The sequence below is a fragment of the Acartia tonsa genome, chromosome 6 (assembly GCF_053477335.1).
Source record: "Acartia tonsa isolate MP-2025a chromosome 6, ASM5347733v1, whole genome shotgun sequence".
Taxonomy (NCBI): domain Eukaryota; kingdom Metazoa; phylum Arthropoda; class Copepoda; order Calanoida; family Acartiidae; genus Acartia; species Acartia tonsa.
In genome coordinates this window covers 15618470-15640075 of record NC_137265.1, presented here as the reverse complement: position 1 = coordinate 15640075, position 21606 = coordinate 15618470, and the positions used below count along the sequence as shown (strand labels likewise).

The window sequence follows — 21606 nt, the reverse complement described above, 5'->3', positions numbered from 1 at the left end:
CTGATTATTTAGTTCTGACACTATATAAGTGTTAATGTCCGTTTGTCCTACCATTTTAGCGCTTCGCTTTTATGGATGTTGTCATCCTTGTTCAAAAGATTTTACTTTATGTCGGTACTATCTACGCTTAATACCGGAGGTAGTGAACTAGACAGCTTTAGAGAACTACAATTTAATTTCAATTTATCCTAAAAATTTTCACAGAAAATCTATTTGAAACCACTTAACCTGGCACATAGAGAACATTTGGTGAGCATTCAAAATCCCCAAATTTCGTTAAAAACAAATTAAAGACCTTATACAAATTAAGGGGAATTTAGACATTTCCTTACCTAAACTAGGGTTTAAACAAAAGAATTCAGTGGAGGTAATGATCTTGATTCAATTTTCCTCCAAGAAAAAACATGTTACTGTTACTTTTTAAAAGTTGTGCACAACTTTACTTTAACCGCCCCCCCCCCCCCCTCCTACCTAAAAAAAACAAACCTTGAACGTCCCGAGCTATAGACACCATATAATCAGCAAATTATCACAACAGCACAAACTGTTCCTTTTCATTTTGATCAAAAGTGGCACTTTTTAATGTAATTTTATGCAGAAGTGAATGCATACCAAAAAAATTGCCAATAACTATCTTGAAACTTGAAAGAGGTGTTAGATTGAATTTAAATAAAGAAACAGAATACAACCAAATAATGAATGTTAAAAATACAAATCCGTGGATTTCCCTCAAAAAGCCTAGCATAGAACCCCAACTACTTATATTTAAAACGAATTAAAATAAATTGTATTGATAGATCTACAAGGCTACCAGCCTAACCTGTACCCAATGAAGCCTAACCTAATCTGACTTAAAGTGAAACACGAAGAACTACCCGCTCCAACGTCATGATTATTTTTTTTCATAATATTTTGACGAATATATAAGCTCTTTGTAATATGTAATTAAGTTTTCTCAAAAAAATATTGATTTTTGTTCTGCATATGAAATTTAATTTTCATTTTAAAATGACACTAGAGTTCAAAGAAAAAAGCTGATCCAGAATATCCAAATTAAATTTTAAAACTAATTTTCTAAAGAACGTGTCCTAACTTTTGTGATTTTTTTAAAAAATGGATAGTTGGTGCTTTTAGTAATTAGTAGATGTAAAATGATCCGTAGAATTTAGATGTGCAATCGGATTTTTAGTAGACCTCTTATTTTTGAAGTAATTTAAGTTTGTTTTAAATTAAGTTGGTTTTAAGATACTAAAACGCAACAAAAAAGTAGAAAACTGCCATTATTAACAAAAATAGTAAGATCTTTAATTTGACACCTTACTTTTTTAAATTATGTTGAGTAATTATTGAAAAATTCTAATTTGTTGAACCCCGGTGAACCAAAACTTTGAACTTTGGGAGCTTGTCACGAATGGGTTATAAAAATCACAAAAGTTATGACACGTTCTTTGTAAAACTTCTAAACCTCTCATTTTTTTTTGATTTATGCAGTATTTTATTAAATTACTAGCGGCTACGCCCCTAGAGGCCTCTAGGGGCACTTGAGGAGGAGAGAGTCGAATTTAGTAATTCAATTTCTTATTTTAGATTTTAAAAGAAAAAGTAAAAAAAAATTACGTTTGATGTTTGTTTTTCGTTGAACTCTCTTTCTAAAATTAAGAAATTTAAAAAAAAAATAATTTCTCTAGGGAGGGTGGTGGTACCCTCCCCCAAAATAGTTATAAACCTTCCAGAGACATATGAGAATCTACCCTGTTAAGGAGAACCCGATCGGTTCAGTGGTTAGCGAGATCCTTCGCTACAAACAGACAGACAGACAAACAAACAAACAGACAGACATCGTTCTACTTTGTATTATAGATATGTACGTGTTTTTACATCTAAGAGTGACCTATTCAGTGTGTGACTAATTTTCCTAAAATTGTTTAGAACGCCATCCCCTTAAGCAAATCAAAATATTATGTAAATTGGATTGCTAAAACTTAATTTTTCCAAAAATTCTAAAAGTAATTCAATCAAATACCTCGCTTCACAACTTTTTGGCAAATGGTAATTATCTTCAACTTCTAATTGTTATTTTTTTTTATAAAAAAAAACTTAATTGCATCAATGAAGAGCGTGTGTTGTATGTATATGCAATACATGCCCAACTGCATTAAATCAAAATCATGACAAGTAATAAATAAAAAGAGCCGCACAGAACCCATTTTCAAGTCTTGTACAGTAAGTGGTGGACAGTTCTTACTTGTTTACAAAACCAAGAACGTTGAAGGGGGGTCGTAATGTTGGTTATATACACCCCCCAAAAAAAAATAAGATTTCCTTTATAAAATAGATTTTAAAGGCAACCCCACCAATCTCTGAAAAATATTGTGGCAATTATTTACCAATTACATGTTTTTGTGCATCGCATAACTTTATTGAAAGTGTTTTTCTCTATATTACGATAATACTCGAAGGAATAAAGTTTTTAATTACTATAACAAATAAATGTAAAGGGACTTGTATTCATAAGAAATAAATACGACAGTTTCCCTAAAAATGCCTTGTTGAGCACAGAACCTCTTCCTCTTTATTTTGATATAAATTAATCTCGCTAACCGATGAACCGATATGATTCTCCTTTACAATGTAACTTCTCACAGGTCCATAAAAAGGCTTATAACTATTTTGGGAGAGGTTACCACCGCCCTCCAAAGGGGAGGAAAGAAAATTTTTCAAATCTTTTATTTTTTTAAAACTATAATTAAAAGTCGGGGGTTCGATTCCCCCCACCTCAAGTGCCCCAAGGGGCCTCTAGGGATGTAGCCATTATTTATTAGATATAGTAGCGGCGTTACAAAATGCAAAATCTTACCTTAAAGCTGTGCATTCAGAGCAGATGTATTCTTGGCCACAAAAATTTGAAGTATTGTCAGTAGGCGCCTGACAGTGCAGCAGTAAGACCGTAGTAACATTAGATTTTTAATTTGTTATATCCTCCTTTACAAAATAAATTACAAATTAGCTTCGCTAACACAAAAATACTGCTTTATTCAAAAATTGCAAAATCTAGTAGATAAAATGGTTCTACGTTCTTGCCTGATTTATGGATTTATGGCAGGTGTCACAAGTTGTTAAGCCACAAGCTGTACAACGATGTCTAAAATATGAAGTAGTATTTATGAGTGATCTCAAGAGATAAGACATTGGACGGTAAATTGTTATACCTTTCAAATCAAAATATGTTAATTTTTTTAGTCAACGAATAAGATGGCAGAATTATAAAATTTATAGTCCAAAGTCCAATCGCTCTTCGTATTTTTATAGTATCCTTTTCTAAGCTATTGAAAACTTTTGGAAGTTATAGTCCTCGTAAAAAATGTCTAAGTAAAAAGGAAGAACAGGGACATTCAACGGTAATTCATTAGGGTCCCCAAAGTTTGATAAATCCGCTCTCACATTCGCTAGCTTAAAACTTTTTGGTAAATCTAGATTGGTTGGTTCAAACTAGCTGTGTCCAAGCTTTCTCATCAATATTGTTTTTTTACAGAAGGAAAACTTTGGTTCCTTATTAGGGATATACATCAATTTATAATCCAAAGTCATGACCCTTTAGATTCCGGCTTTTTTTAAAGAATTGCTCAGCTACTTTCAAATTAAAAACTACTGACTTTGTTTTCCTTGTTTTTAATTAATGGAGATCATGACTAATTTAGCTTTCATTGACATATCACCAAATATATCCCTACCAATAAAGTGAAATAATAACATTCATGAGTTATATTCAGGGAGGGAGGGGACATTGGACTGTAAATTATACTAGTACCCATAGTTTAATCACCAAGCTATCTTTTTCATTGCCCCAAATACTTTGGGTACTTTTGTAGAATTTTGATTGGTTGGTTCCAAGCTTTTTAACCAATAGTTTTAATGAAAGTAAGGTAATTTGCTTTTTATATTTTGGGATGAATATTAATTTTCATCCTTCGTCTTATCCCTTCAGATCCCTGGTTATATTATATTATTCTTATTGTTATTCCATTTCAAAGCAAAGCCTTTATAGATATATGATATATCTGTTAGGTCCGTAAGATCCAGCAATAGGATCGTAAATTTGGTTATGTTAGAATCGTTCTATAAATTTATAAAATTGGACTCTTGTAACAGTTAGGCTGTTCTGCAAAGCCTAACTGTAAAATTATCACTACCAGAAAGCCTGTATTAGTATTTTGTGACGAATTTTGCACTAAAATTATTTTTGAATGGTGATTCTTCAGACGACTAAGACCCTTAAATTCAATCACGTCCATTTATGCTTCTTACATTTTAAACCATTTCATGGCATTTAAGTTTTTGAAAAAAAGATTAAGTTGCTTCAATATTAAAAACAAATGTGATTCTAAATTAGTTAATGCTCGTTTGTCCGATTTGTTGAGCTTCGCATTTCAGGATGTTGTCATTCTTGTTGTTATTCTATTTTCTATTCCGCGTCATTTTTAACAAAAACTTAAAATAACTGTTATGCTTGATTTAATATTTATCTATAATACAAAGTAGCTTGATGTCTGTCCGTCTGTCCGTCTGTCTGTCCGTCTGTCTGTCTGTCCCTTAAGATCTCGGTAACCACTGAATCGATCGGATTCTACTCTTCAGGGAATATACCTACTGGTCCTGTGGTGGTTTTAGGCTATTTTCTTGGGGGGTGGGACACCCCCAACCCCCTCAAAAATAAAAAAAACCAAACCCCCAAATTTTTTTTTTTACATTTTTTTTGTAAAATCTCAGTAACTGCTGATCAAATTGGGCTCTACCCTTCTGGGAATATACCTACTGGTCCTCTGGTGGTTTTAAGCTATTTTCTTGGGGGGTGGGACACCCCAACCCCCCAAAAAATAAAAAAATCCCCACTTCCAAAATCTTTTTTAAAAATTTTTTTAAAACAAAAACCAGTAATTGGGGTGGGGGAACCCCACTGCAACATGGGGCGAAGCCCCCATGAATCCCCCCCCCCCCGAAAAAAAAATCAAAATATGCGAACAACCTAGGTCTGATTTTTATGAATTGAAATTTTTGTGTTTACGGCAAACAACCTGGGTTTAATTTGTACAAATTAAAATTTTTGTGCTTAAAGGCACAACCTGGGTTTAATTTTACCACAGAGTAATTAAACAAAGAATAATTTTTTGAATATTTCTATTAAGGAGGGTTGACTTCCCAAAACTATATAGGGCGAAGCCCCTAGAGGCTAGGGGCGAAGCCGCTAGTTATTAATAAAATAGAAATATTTTCTAATAAATATAATGCCATATGATAGATGCAGGGATAAGAAAATATATATTCAAACTAGGGTTGGGCCGGATATCCGGCCAGTTTTAATATCTGGCCGGATACTGGATATCCGGTAATTTGCCGGATATCGAACGTTGGCCAAATATTATGCCGGATATCGGTTATCCGGCATTAGTAATCAGCCAGATATCCGGTATCCGGCCAAAATAGTATCCGGCCAAACCATAATTCAAACTCTACTTAACCTAGCCTAACATAAAACATGCATAAAAAAATCTTTCAATGGCTTAAATTACTCAAAACAAGGATGAAAACATCCATAAAAGCGAAGCATACAACATTACAAAATTGTACCTAACTATTACAGGAACCATCATAACAAATTGTAAATACAAAAAAAACTAAGAATAAGCTTGTTTTAAATAGAATTTTCTGTTAATAATTATAGAGTTGCTACGCTTTATAAATTGTACCAGCTATTACAGTAATCATCATGAAAAGTTTGAAGTCAATGGGCCAATTCTAACATGTGCTAAATCCGTGTGCATTACAATTACATCATCTTCTGATTTCTATTGAATTCATAATAGAAATTCCAATATAATCGATTCATTCAAAATAAAGAAATACATGCTTTTTCAAAATATTCACATTGCATTGCGTCAGACAAGAGACTTTAAAAAACATTCATTTAATTATGGCATACTTACTTTTCTAACCGGAACTTGTTACTGGTGATACTTATAGAGTTGCTACACTGAATAAAGTGTACCTAACTGTTATAGGAATCACCATGCATCTTGTAAAAAGCTAAAAATGATCACCTAGTATTGAAGAATGTGAAATTTTTCAAACAAATCTTGCAGTTCTCCTCTTTGCTGTCCTCCCTCTAAATTAGAATAATAATAAAGTAGCTTTGCTACAAACCTTATAAAAATTACAGTACAAGAACACTCAGGGTTTTTAAGTGGTAAGACAATGATCGATAAATATCCCCAAAAATGATAAACAAAATTATCACTTTAAAATTTCTAAGCGTGGTCACAATTTTTAAGCCTAACAGTCTTATCTTTGAACAAGGATGATAACATCTAAAAGTAGTAGAGTATAAAAATAATTGATGGACAAACGTACAAAATGAGTTATAGAGTATGTTCAGTGGTCTTAAACAGAAATACAGGAAATATGTGATGATAGAATAGTATAAAATGATGAAGTTTTTAATAAAAATAAATTTGTCTTTTGTAAAATAAAATCTAGAGTCTATCTAAATTAACAGCCGAGAAAATCCCATTTCTTCATCATCGTTTATTCAGTATTAACTAAAACTATTTTATTAGATTTCATTTGTAATTTAAATATTTTTTAAACATTACAAAAAAATATTGCACGTTACTTTATTATTATTATTTTTACTTTATATGAGAAAATTAAGACTACAATATTATCTTTAAAAAAGATACCGAATAATTATTTTTTAAAACTGGTATATCAAATGTTAACTACTGAGTGTAAACTGTATTCCTTTAGTTTACAGAAGATACTTCTAAAAAATTAAATAGATTGTGCATGGTATGTACTTTAAGATCTCGTCAACATTTAGAACAATTAATGCTTAATATTCGGATACAGGGTTTTGATTTTATTAGAGGGTATTATTGCTTCAACACCTATAAATATATGAACCGACGAAATAAAAAAAATAAAAAATGCAGCGTATTCGCGACAATTAATTTCAAAATAAAAATTGCACTTATAAAAATGGAAAGGGAATATACTAGTATTCTATTATCTAAGTTTAATAGTATTTTTCCTATTTCTTTCAATTTTTTATATATATATGAATCTATAAAAAGTTAAGGAGTATTGTTAGTAACACCCGTCCGAACGAAATTTGAAAGCTATGGAAACTAATTGATATATGGGTTTTAATTAAGAAATTCGAACGTTTATAGCCGACATTTTTATTGGGAAGAAATAAAAAAATAAGGCCTTTCATACCAAAATGTGTACAGTTTCTACCCAATAGCAGGTCTGCCGAGTTCTCCCAGGATATTTTTATTGGTGGATCCTGATTACCTCTCTTTCTTAGTACCTTTATTATAATATAGTAGATTCGCCACTAAAATTACTCTTTTATATGTTTTGAACTATGTATGTTTTATTTTAGATTTGAGATACAAAGTTAAAATTTTGTAATTAAAATAAATAAAATAAAATAATGAATTTCCCCCAAAATTTTATTTCAATTTAAGTCTAGTAAAAATTTTCCTGTATTTTACATTCAAAATTTTTTAATGAATTTTTTAAAATTGTTTTTTAAGCTAGTTTTTATTAAAGATTTCCTGAACAAAAAGTTTAACAAAAAAAGATATCATTTGAATAAATATGTGTTCAAAACTGGACAAAGGTTAGTTAAAAATAAAAGTAAATTAATGAAGACAGACCAAATTGTTTTAACGATAGAGTAGCGTTGCAACAAACAATCGCAAAAGGTTTTTACAGGGTGGGATTTTCAATAATTTTTTTTTACTACAGGTTGAAAAATCATATGCAGATAATTTTCTTCATGTACTATAACGTATTCCTTACTCCTGTACTCCTTGGGCTACCCTGTTCCCAAATTTGAATCCCAATAACCTATCTTAACCTGATCTAAAGTAATAGACAAACAAGCCATAAACAAACCCCTAACCCTTCCTAACATTTATTTTAAAATAAAGGAGGGTGGTAGGGGTGGGGGGGGGGAGTGCTTTGTTTGACTAGGCACTAGTAGGGAAACCGCTATTATTTCAAACTAACCTTAAACTCTGGATGTTCCTCCACTGATGGCTCACAATACCTGAAATAATGAAATTTTATAAATAAACAAAGAACAAATTTCTACTTGGCAGGTAAATACTAATATCCTAGTCCTTCCAAGAATTTCACAAATGGGGGCCACCTCACGATGTTTGACATCTTGTCATAAATTTCAATCTTTACATAATGATTCAAGAAACAATCTAGTACAAAATAGAAAAGTGTAGCAACTCTCTAATCATTACTCAAATGACCAAACGTCAATTTTTTTACTTCAGGTATTTGATATGTTGATTTTCAGGACGATTAAGCACTATGTCAGGAGCTAAGCATCTTTAAATTTATATTAAAGACGTTAGAATTTCTGTATCAAAGCATTTGTATTAAATCTATTCAATTATTAAACATATTTCATCGAATTTTTGATCAGATATGAAAAAAATGGTATTAAAATATAGACAATGTTCGTTTGTACGTCTAGTTTGCTGAGATCCGCTTATATTCTGTTAATTTAATACAAAAAAAAATAAAAAATATTGAAATCTCAAACGCCTTGTAAATATCAAAACAACACAAATTTGACAACATTTTGCATCGATTTTAGAAAAAAATCAACAAAACAAAGATCATTTTTTATAAATTAAAAAAATCATGCAAACCCTTCAGAAAAAGATCAGAATCAATAACAAGTAAAGAAAAAAGTGTTTATAGAGATGCTACGTTTCTTAACAGAGCATTTTTAGATCTTACTGTGCGAGAAATAGGTACCACAAAATTGAATTTCTTTCATCTAGATCCAAAAAATCAGTTTGTTCTTCATTTTCTAGGAGATTCCAACAAGTTAAAAGAATATTTCAAAGTCTAGCAATTGTTAAATGGGATTTGTCCACCTCCAATATGTAATATTCATTATTCATACAAAAACTCGTTGCCTTCAAAATCTGATTGGTCAGTACAAACTAGTAGTGTCCAATTTTTTCCAACAATAATTTTTATCTACAAAGGATATGATTTGTTTATCATCATTGGGATACACATTAATTTGTCGTCTGTCTATCCTTTACTAAAACTTTAAATTTAAAAACCAGTATATTTTTAGCATTAGTATGTTTATCTAAAGATTAAACATTTCTTTGAAATAAAAAATAAAAATAGAAAAAAATAAATATAGGAAGTTTGTAACTTTACAAAGTGTCTCAAAAATTATCCATGTGACGTCATAAAAATAAGGAAGATAAGAGGAGATGTGGGAAAGAAACTCCATAAATAAACAGATGGATAAACCCTTATTTTTTGACGTCACATTGCTGATTTTTGTGACACTTTGTAAAGTTACAAAAGTTTGCCATCATAATCATGTAGTAAATAATTTAATTCTTTAATTTTAGACGCTAGAGAGTTGGACCTGGGGAGGGGGGAGGGTGAACATGCCCTCCGTCTACACACCAATCATATATTTATCTATCCTTGTATTTTTCCTGGATAGTTTTTTGTATAATTACAGGCGTGCAACAGACCAATCTTCAACACTTCGTCCCACCATGTGTAACTAATTCTAATTACAAATATTCCTTTTTTTTAATTTGTAAAAATGTGCTTCTTCCCTATTCTTTAATAGAGTAAGAACGACTTTATTATGGGACATTAACTGAAATTTAAAGCATATAATAACCTCTAAAATGATAACAGTTTAGAAATATTCCTTTGTCTTAGGGAGAAGACAAAAGAAGATAATAAACTATTCACATTAAAATTTTAAGTGTGAAATTCAAATTCTGCTTTGGGTTAAATTTTGGTATCAAAAAAAGGTTTTATCAAATCAATAAAATCAACTTTATTCCCACTGTACATTTACAGGAGCTGAATCTTTAAAGCATTTTGATGGTGCGCTAAATCGGGGCGCGCCAAATTTTAGCCAATCCCAGCGCGGCATAGCATATAATACGCGGCATATCATATGATGCTCGGCTGTGATTGGCTGAAATTCGGCGCGCCCCGATTTAGCGCACCATCTAAATGATTTAAAGATTCAGCTCATTACTTACTTCTGATATGGCAGGCGCGTAACACAATAAATAAAAGTATGCTATTGCCAACAAAAAACATGTACCTACTGCTATTATTTCATTCACGTGACATGAATAGTAAGAGTAGGGGGGAATGCCTTGTCCCATAACCAGGTGCACGACTGTTAGACAAGGTTGGAAATTAATGGTTTGTCATGTTTAATCTTAAAATTTATTCGGCTTTAAAAAGAAATATTCTCCTGATAATGATAAGAAATTTAGTGCTTTTTTCTTCACAATTATCATAGGTTCTGATATTATTTTATCATGAAAAAATATACATACATTTGACAAAAATATCAAATTAGTTATTTTATTAATTCACGACCTATTCTTTTAAGTTCTATTAATTAGCATAATCTAGTTTTGGTCCAGGGTAGGTTTTGGGCTATTTTGTGGTTGAAGAATAGACCCAAAAAATAAATATAGAGCCCCATTCCTTTTTGGAGCAAAAACCTCACTTTTATACACATGATGTTTATGACTGCATTTAGTACTTTTCTAGTTCATTTGTAGGTGTGATGTTATGTAGCTCTTCTAGTTTTATTACATTTTTACATTTCATAAAAAAATTGTGGTATTAAACATTTTGATAATACATAGTCATTTATAGTTAAAATGGATTTAAAAATACTTTTAAAGAAAAAAGAAAAAAGTCTTGTAATTATAAATCAGTTAATTGTTAATTAAAACTTATCATGGTGCTAGCATATAGGGGAGTAGAAAATAGCCTAAAACCATCACGGGGTCTATGTGAAGCTTTTCTAAAATTGAGAACTCAATCGGTTAAGTTTTTAACAGACAATCAAAAATGTACTTTATTATAAAAGAGATGTATTTTTTCCACTCCTAGATTGTATTCTATGTAGAAGATAGTTCTTGTTAGATTTCCAGTAAAATGATTTTCCTTGTAAAATAAAACCTTTTAACTTAATAATACCAGGACCATTTGAGGGCCATTTCATCCAATAGCAACGCATATTTTGGAGAAAAGTATGAGATGAACGCTTTTGCACATTTTTAAAAACAAAGCTTTTCGAAATTTAGTTACTCTTAAATGTAACAAATCTAATGTTAATTTTAAATATGATGAATTTTTTCTTTTTTGATAATATTTTATCGTATGATATTATTAGACTATTTAATTATTTTAGGAATATTGATTCCCAGAACGATAAGACTTAATGTTAGAAGCTTTACTATAACAATTCTTGAAATATAAATATGTCATTGTTAAACATATCATATTTAATTATTTTTGGGATATATTTATAAACGGCAGTTTCGTGAAGACTTCAAACTAAAGTTTGGACTAACTACTCTATATTTGTTCATTTTCGTTTGTCTTGCCATCTAATTTGTAGAGCTTTGCTTATATGTATATTCAACTTTTTATAGATCAATAATCTATGTTAAAATGTTTATTAGCAATTTTAGTATAATATTCGGATATAGTCCCTTTAGTGGCAACGCCCCTAAAGAGGCGATTAATCGTATTTTCAAAATGGCTTTTGATAGGTTATTTTAGGTTAGGTTAGGTTACATTAGGTTAGGTAAATGCCCCGCATGGTTAGGCAATTGACCCCGCATGGTTATATCCAACCGCAGGGGCTAGAAATAGGAAAAAAGCTACTGTTAAAATACGAATAAACGCCCCTTATGAGGCGTTGCCACGAAAGGGACTATACCCTAATATTTTAATGACATTATAACAATAAGCTTATGTTTATATAATAACTGCACAAATTTTTACAGGAAAAAGCGTATAATGTATCCATAAAGATTAAAGCACGCAGAAAATCATGGCTGGACAAAGCATGATTGGTGACCAACAGACCAATTAAATCATGTTTATAATAAGGAATCTATACAAAAAATTTCAGCCCGTTATCTTAAATGAGAGAAAAAAACATTATCCCAAAAATGTTTCAGATATACTACAAACGGACAGCCAAGACGGATATTCCGAATTATTGCTTCGCTATTATAAGAAGAGAAGGGAATAATCAAACCCAAATCTTTCAAAATCGATCTCAAGACAAAGGTTATTTAATCAAAAAATTAATAATCATCCTAATATAGGTTTCATAAATACTTCTGCTATAAATTTCTGAACTCCTACTTAATTTATTTTTAACATAATATTCTATTTATAATTTTTTTCCAATTTCATGAATAAACGCACTCACAAAACTGCTAAAAAATGAATAAAGCTATCATAGAAATTTAACAAAGCTTCTCACAAAGTAGCAGTAAGGGCTAATCGTAAATAAATAAGAAAAAAATCCATGAGTTATGGATGGACAATCATATCAAGTCAGTTATTTATAGCAGATGTTCAGTGTTCGCTATTTTTAAATCTACTGAACTTTTGGAACACCAAATGACTAGAAGAAGATGAGGTATTTGCCTGTTTCTGTGCGAAGGAATTCTCTTTTATCTTTGCTATATATAGAAATTATTATTAATTTGATACACATACTGCATGCGAATGAATGAATAACAATGTCAAATTGTTGATGATGAATAACTTTTCATATAAATAATTGACAATAATAATATTATTTTTTTCCATGCTACATTGATTTTTATCGGGTTTTTACCCGGGATCCTAAGGGATAAGACAATGGACGATAATTTCATATACATCCTCAATTATGATAAACAATATCAATATTATGAAGATTATAACTTTTAGTTGGAAAGTTTGGACACTTCTAGTCCTGAAGCAACCAATCACAACTCAACAAAAGTACCCAATAAGAAAACGTGGATCTAAATCTTTGGGTACCAGTGTAATTTTCAGTTCAATTAACACTCCCTCTATGTCTTACGAGCAGGGAATGTTACTTTTAAGATCCAAAGCATTCCTACATTTAGTGTTGGTCAGTCCGTCTGTAACGGATAGTTTATATATTGAATTCAGGCATGATGAATTCTGTTACAGATAAAATTTTGAAAGTGTAGCAACTCCATAATCAAAACCATAAAGTCCGTATGCCATTTCATTAAAAAATAATTCTAGGCTTTCTTAAAAATTGAGGTTATAATCTTCTCTTATCTTATTCGTTGGTTAAAAAATTGTGGGTACTTTAATTTATTTTAATTGATTTCCAAACTTTTTTACCAAGAATATAATCCTACAGAATTTAAAATTTTGTTTATCACTTGGATAGTATACATAGATCCCTTGGATAGTATACATAGATCCCTTGCATAGCGTAAATAGATCCCTTGAATAGTATACAATATACATAGATCCCTTGAATAGTATACAATATACATAGATCCCTTGGATAGTATACATAGATCCCTTAGATAGTGTACATAGATCCCTTAGATAGTATACATAGATCCCTTATAGTATACATAGATCCCTTGGATAGTATACATAGATTCCTTGGATAGTATACATAGATCCCTTGGATAGTATACATAGATCCCTTAGATAGTATACATAGATCCCTTATAGTATACATAGATCCCTTGGATAGTATACATAGATCCCTTAGATAGTGTACATAGATCCCTTAGATAGAATACATAGATCCCTTGTATAGTATACATAGATCCCTTGGATAGTATACATAGATCCCTTAGATAGTGTACATAGATCCCTTAGATAGAATACATAGATCCCTTATAGTATACATAGACCCCTTGGATAGTATACATAGATTCCTTGGATAGTATACATAGATCCCTTGGATAGTATACATAGATCCCTTATAGTATACATAGACCCCTTGGATAGTATACATAGATTCCTTGGATAGTATACATAGATTCCTTGGATAGTATACATAGATCCCTTGGATAGTATACATAGATCCCTTAGATAGTGTACATAGATCCCTTAGATAGTGTACATAGATCCCTTGGATAGTATACATAGATGATTGTAAATTGTGTGAATTAACAGATGACACGTAGATATAATGTCAGCCATGGCCACCTTCTATTAAAGCCACATAGTCGACATAAACCATTGAAATTGCAATCCGTTAGAATGCAATACGTGTGCCGCTACTCCCCCCCCCCCCCCCCTCCCCATTTCTCCATCTAAAAAGTTATTGTTTTGTTTTTCTTAAAGAAGAAAGATTATGTTTAATATTTGATGAAAAAGTATAAAACTATTGCAGGTAAGTATTGATTCATTACAGCATATTATCATATTAGCATTACGTGTTTCAAAGTAGCAAGAAACATAAATAAATGGGGAAAAGATCAGTTTGTTCTATTACATATTAACCACGCTACTCTATAATTTACTTTGTTTGTCTGTCAGTCCGCCAATACGTCAGTAACTATATGGGGGAAATGTAATTTTCTCGGTTGCTATTAAAGATAGACAGCTAAAAATTTCAGTATTAATTCCTATAAAATATACGCATCTAGTCTTTACATTGTTTGTCCGTCTGTCCATCACTCATGCTTCAAAACACATAAACCATATATCCGTTTGTGCTTCGCTACTTATGGATGTTGTCATCATTGTTGTAACAATTGTGTAAATTAATGCACACTGCAAGAAAATAATGAAATATTTACGCAAAAAAGGAGAAAGTTGTATATTATGTTGATGTCAAGTCGGTAGTACACGTGATTACACACAAAAAAGGGCAGTTAATCCTAGCTTTTTGTGTTTTCTTACATGGAATGAACCATATATGACTAAATTTAAACAAGATTCTTCGCATGTAATGAATTCCTTTTTAATTTTTTTACTGATCAAACGCACTATTAAACGTAATCATTTTTGTTTTGGTAATAATTCTTAAAAGGTTTTATTTTCCTATTTCACCAATCAGTTTGATTCCAGATTTATCTTTCTTTACTTTCGACGATTTTCTTTTTTCAATTGCTTTTACAATCTTTTTATCAGTTTAATAGTAAGCTAAAATACCTATTCATTTAAAGATTACTAGCGGTTACGCCCTTAGAGACCTCTAGTGGCACTTTAAATGTTTTTTTTATATATTTAAAATATGGCTATTTTGCGTTTGACGTTTATGTTTCGTTGAACTCTCTTTCTAAAATCGAGAAATTTTAAAAAAATTTAATTTCTCTACGGAGGGTGATGGTACTCTCCCCCAAAATAGTTATAAACCTTCCCGGGACATATGAGAATCTACCCTGTTAAGGAGAACCCGATCGGTTCAGCGGTTAGCGAGATCCTTCGGTACAAACACACAAACATCCTGTTACTTTAGTATAAGGACTAGCGGCTTCGCCCCTAGCCTCTAGGGGCTTTGCCCCAAGAGGTGATAAAAAAATTAATATTTATTGTTTTTAGTGAGAGAATGTTGCTATTCTTTCATTCAAAATAAATGGTGGAATAACAAATAATAAAGGGCAGCCTGCGGCAGGCTGTAGCAGAGCAAAATAAAAAATAAGGGGGGATTTTTTTGTTTTTTGAGGGGTTAAGGGTGTCCCACCCCCCAAGAAAATAGCTTAAAACCACCACATGACCAATAGGTATATACCCTCAAGAGTAGAATCCGATCGGTTCAGTGGTTACCGAGATCTTAAGGGACGGACGGACAGACAGACGGACGGACAGACAGACGGATGGACAGACAGACGGACATCGTTCTACTTTGTATTATAGATAATAAAAGCAAGAAAGTAACATTATTTAAAGTAAATTGTCTTAAAAGGGGACTACGCATGAACGAGGGTAAATTATACTAGGAACTTGATGTCAGGCTTTTTTGTGGCACTATAGAATATAGCTAGATTATCAAATGCTTAGACAGAGAAGTAAACTTTTGATAGATGCCCTTATTTTCCCAAAAGGATCGCAGATTATAACTAAATAATTTAATGTACTTCTGTTTCTTATAGCATACGATGACAGTGTTTTCGTAATTTTTATACACTTTGAACTCAACAAAGCATTTGTGAACATATCTTTATCTAAAGAACCAATATGGTGTAACAGTAGCTTTTCATAGGACCTGGGAATGTTTATAGCTATTTTGGGAGATGGTACCACCACCCTTCCAACAGAAATCGCCCATAAAAAAATACCTCAACCAAAAAGAAATTGTTACCTTTTCTTTTTGAAACCAAAAAGAAAGGTGCTTAACACCATTTGATATAATTCACCCTTTATAATTTATACTAGCGGATTCGCCCCTAGCCTCTAGGGGCTTTGCCCCAAGAGGTTTGATAAAACCAATTTTTCGTATTTTAGATTTAAAAGAAAAATTAGTCTACCCCACTATTTTAGTTTTAGTTTTAAAAAGAAAGAAAAAAATTTTGTGGGGTGGTATTTTTTATGGGGGTTGGGGGTGTCACACCCCCCAAGAAAATAGAAGAAAACCTTCCTGGGACCTATGAGAAGCTACCCTGTAAAGGAAAACCCGATCGTTCAGCAGTTAGCGAGATTCTTCGCTACAAACAAACAAACAGACAAACAGACAAACAGACATACAGACAGACAGACATCGTTCTACTTTGCATTATAGATAAAAGTGTATAGTTGATAAATATTTAGATTGACTTTAAAAGAAATTTGAATATATTATATTTTTTACACCCACCAATATATTGCATTTTGTCTGATATATTCAGGCATTTTAAGGGATAAGACAATGGATGATAAATGAATGAATATCATTTTGTTGATAAATAAAATCATTGGTTTACAAGTTTGCACAATGCAAGATTACAACAGTTAAGCAAGATTTAATAAGGGTACCCAAAGTATATTACTTGGGTACCAGTGTAATTTACAGCCCTTGGATGTATTCTTTTAAACGCCAAATTATTGCAATTCCCAGGGATGTGAGGGACAATTGACTGTAAAATATATTAGTATCCAAAGTTATGCAGAACATGGTTTGGATTGAAAATTATGGGACTTTTATTAAATCTTCATTGCACATCTGTCTTGAAGTGTAAATGGAAAACAAAAAATGTCTGCCCTATGTCTCAAGACAGATGTGATTGATTAGTTCAAACTTTTAATCAATAATCTTTATCAACTAAAGGGGTAACTTTATCTATCACGATTCGGGATTTACTTCTATTCATTGTTCTTGTTTTATCCCTCATAACCCATAAAGTGTTTACTTCTAAAGGGTATCCATATGAACTGTAGATATTGAGATTTTAATACCCATGAGAAGCAACACTATAATTTATTACATCTATTTATCAATAAGATTGTAAATTCCTTGAAATAGTGTCCTAAAGTGTATTAAGGAGTATTTAATAATAAAAAAGTAAAGTCTGTCTGTAACAAAGGATCTAGATAACCGCTGGACCAATATGGTTCTCTTTACAGCTGCTAAAAAATTTATAAAGACTCCTTCCCTGATCTAAATTAGAATTTCTGCAAAGTTTATCCACAAAATCCAACAAATTGAAATCTGGCCCTGGTAGAAACGACGACTTTATATCTGGAACCTGCAGCAAAGACGACCTTCTACGTCGTTGTATGCTCTCTGGTAGTGGTATATCAATTTCTCCTTCTAGACATTTTGTTTACATAGACTTAGAATAAACAGTACAATATAGTACAGTAATAATATAGGAAATATTTCTAATAATGTAGTACTTTTAGAAAATAATTATCTCAGAATTAGCATATTTTTTATTTTATTTTGATACTGCCAAAGGATTTGACGTTTTTCCTGTTGTAATAGTTTGCTGTTCTGACTATTTAATCATGTGATACATGTGCGGAAGTGAACGCACCCCACACATTTCCTATAAAGTTTTACGTTATGTAAACAAACTTTAAATATGTAAATTTAATAGATATATTATAACTTGGATGTTAAAACAGATTTTCATGTAAAGTAATAAGGTTATACTTGCAACTGGCTAAAATAATGTTATCCCACATGCATTCCCTACCTTCCTACTGGATGAAAGAACTTTTCAATAAATGATGCCCATGTTAGCAACCTAAATTGACGACAAATTTTCTCCTGTCACAATATCCACGTATTCTATTCTATATACATTGCTTTACGTTATATATTTAAACTTAACTTAAATATGTCAATGTAAATATATTCCTGTGTACGTCTGTGACTCCTCGGAACGTTTTTGTAAATACAATTTTACGTCATCGCTTGTCTTATTTATTTCTATTTTCGTCTTTTCGTCAATTTTGTTTAAACTCTTTTTGTTCACCGATTCATTTTTGTTCTTTCTAGAAGCAAAAATGTTTAACTTTGTTTTAATGGATTTTTCTTTCTCTCTTTTGCCGGATTTTTTAGTAGTTAACAAATCTGATGAGTTTTTAACAACAGACTTTTCCATTTGTATTTTATTTTAATTCTGTAAAAAAAAACGATTTTAAGTATAACCAAATGAATATGTGATAAATAGGCATACATTTTTTAAAGCAAAGCTCCTCTACATTCAGGGTAGATACGTATTATTATTGGAATATTAGGAGTGTTAAGATAGTCCTATCGATATCAAAAATTACATAATGATTATTAGATGTAATGTTGTTGGCGAGGCAACTCTAGAATCAAGCATAATATGTACGTATGTCCTTATAAGCTGTATCTAATAATGTTAGTTTATCTGACTTTATAGCTTTGCCTTTATGAATGTTGTCATACTTGTTTTTTATGATTATTTTATAGCCTTAAAATATTGTAAATTGTAATTTACATTTTATACAAGCCTAGAGAACAAAAAGACAGTGGAAGTCTATATAAAAATAATTTGATTTTTAAAGATAAATGGCTGGCATCATCCATATTAAGCTAGATCAGTTCTATAGCTTTAAACCATTCAATGCAAGAAAGACAGGCTGACAGACAAAGTAAAATTTAGAGTAGCAACTACCCATGATGTAACATATAACTTAGAAAGTTTAATATAATGATGTTATATCCTAGCCAAGGTTAAAGAATTCAAAAATACATGATATCATTGTAATAAGGTTTTCTTCAGAACTATTAAATTAAAATGAATAGGTACATTTTTATTGTTAGGTGATTTAATATATTATGGAATCACTAGCGGCTTCGCCCCTAGCCTCTAGGGGCTTTGTCCCAAGAGGTAATTTTGAAAAAAAATAAAAAATTGGAGATGGAACCACTAATTTCGAAAATATTTTTTTTTAAATGAGGGGGATTTTTTTTTATTCAGTAGGTTGGTTGGGGTATTACACCCCACAAGAAAATAGCCTAAAACCACCACAGGACCAGTAGATAAATTCCCTCAAGAGTAGAATCCGATCAGTTCAATGGTTACCGAGATCTTATGGGACAGACAGACGGACGTACCAACAGAGAGACATCAAGCTACTTTGTATTATAGATATGGAATCATGAATACCAATATCTATCTTTTAAGTAATAAAACAGAAGAACCAAATTGTATTACATAAGTTAAAGTGTATTTCACTTAAATTTTGTTTTAAAATTCTTATTGACCACACTTTAATTGAATAAATAATATCCTATAATATAAATTTGTGAGGTATTTTTTTTTGAATTTTAGATGAATGAAAGAAAAGATATAGCTAAAATGAATATAAAATTTCAAATTAAAATAAATGAATAAAAGAAAAACCTAAAATTGTAAAAATACCCTTTTCTTAATTTGATCACACTGTTAGGAAGTTTTTAGTAATACTTTTAGTTACATACAAGTTTCTCTTTTATCATTGATACTTGTTGATCACTGTAAATATTACTGACAGTCGGACAGACAAAGTAATCTATAAAGTAGCTTCACACTCAAAAATATTAATATGCATCAAAATCACATTCACTTTTTGATCACATTGTTGATATAAATGAATGAAAGTATAGGATAAAACTAAAATAGTTGTAAAAGGAAGATTTTACTGCAAATGTGTTTTATGTATTTATAATATCTGTATTGTGTGTATGTGTGGGTGTGGGTGTGTTTGTGCGTGTTTATACAGAGTGTAAGGAATGTAAATTCTCATATAAAAATAATAGGATCTATGTGTATCTATGTGTGTGTCTGTTCCGAAGGATCTCGCTAACCGTTGATCCTATATACTTTTTAGTGTAGCTTCTCATAGGTCCTTTTGGTGGAGGGTAACACTATCTTCCCAAGAAAAATGCTCCAACCCCCAAAATTTTCAGTCTATTTTCCGTTTTTTATCCAAATTATTTCAATAAAAAAACTTTCACTTAAGAGTCAAATTTAAAAATAGGTGAGACAAAATTAATTAAGATTTACTAATGATATTGTGTTTTTTTGTTAATAAATTAATTGAAACTGTAATTTAAGACTTGAAATATGATTTTAGCCTTAAAAGATTAATTTAAAATATTTTGTTATTTTTATACCTGATTTTAATATTACTTGACGCTTGTCAGTGTCTGTCTGTCTGTCCGTCTGTCTTTCCGTCTGTGTGTGTGTGTAAGCAGTAACAAGTGGTTTAGAATTTCATATCAAACAAATGTATAATCAACTACAAAAAGGATAATACAACAAATCCTTAAATAGCGTAGCAATATTCCTTTGAAATTTTATGTTTAAATTAGGTTTTAGCCTGGTTTTAGGATGTGTGTTTAAAATATATTTTAGTTAAAAGCTCAGGACCTCACCATAGTTGGTAAAAGGGCCATATAAATGACGAAAAAGAATTAAAATAAATTTTGATTAGCAAAAAGGAGTAAATATTTTTTCCAAAAATGCATAAAAAATAGTTTAATTTTATAGTAGCTGTGCATAAAAACTCTTCTAGTCATTTTTATCATTATAATCTTAATGAAAGTAAAAATAATTATTATAAATGTTTTACTAAGGTCAAATTGTTTTTTTTTTTATAAATATTTCGTCGAATTTATAAGTTTCTTTGTTTAGAACTAAAGCTATCATTTTATTCGTCCGTTAGTATGTAGAAAGTGTGATTTTATCAGCTGCTATCTAAGATAAAATGCTATTTTTTGTGAAGATATCCTTTACCAATGAGCATCCAGTACATAATTTACTTGATCCGTTAGTCTATCAGTTTTGCTACAAAAAAATATTAATATTAAAATCCATGAATTATTTTTGCTTCGCTAATTTTGGATGTTGTCATTCTTGTTTGATTTTGCTTTACTTAGTAACATTTCTATATTAATATATTTAAATTTTTTATTAAGTCTATTCAAATACTTGCATGTCAATATTTTTTAACGTTTCCTTTAAATTATATATGGACCACACACGAAATTTTGTATGCTTATTTCTGGGTAGGTTAGGTTAAGTAATAAGTATATAGAATAATCCAGCAGGATAGTACCCACAGTTATGATAGGCCCTGCCGAGTTAGAGCTAGATATGATTTTTGTTTATTTAAAAATAAAAAATAAGTGAGGGCGGTAGGTTTTAGTGAGCGAGAGATATTTTTGAGTGAAAGTATAAAAATTACAATTTTTATTTGCGCAGTAGCTCCATAATTAAGGTTTGTAATTAAGGTCACAGTACAAGCATTGTATTAACTGCAGCATTAGCGTGGCTT

The 21606-nt window shown here is 30.9% G+C and overlaps 1 protein-coding gene across 1 annotated transcript in view; it reads right to left on the bottom strand.

The window, feature by feature from the left end:
• LOC145322984 (uncharacterized) overlaps positions 1-21606 on the bottom strand; it is a 162009-nt gene that overhangs the window by 128997 nt on the left and 11406 nt on the right. The window contains exons 3-6 of the mRNA XM_080165372.1: positions 8074-8113; positions 6096-6160; positions 3082-3142; positions 2858-2925 (exon numbers count right to left, since the gene is read on the bottom strand). Coding sequence (XP_080021498.1) covers positions 2858-2925; positions 3082-3142; positions 6096-6160; positions 8074-8113 — 234 coding nt within the window. The remainder of the gene's footprint in view (positions 1-2857; positions 2926-3081; positions 3143-6095; positions 6161-8073; positions 8114-21606) is intronic.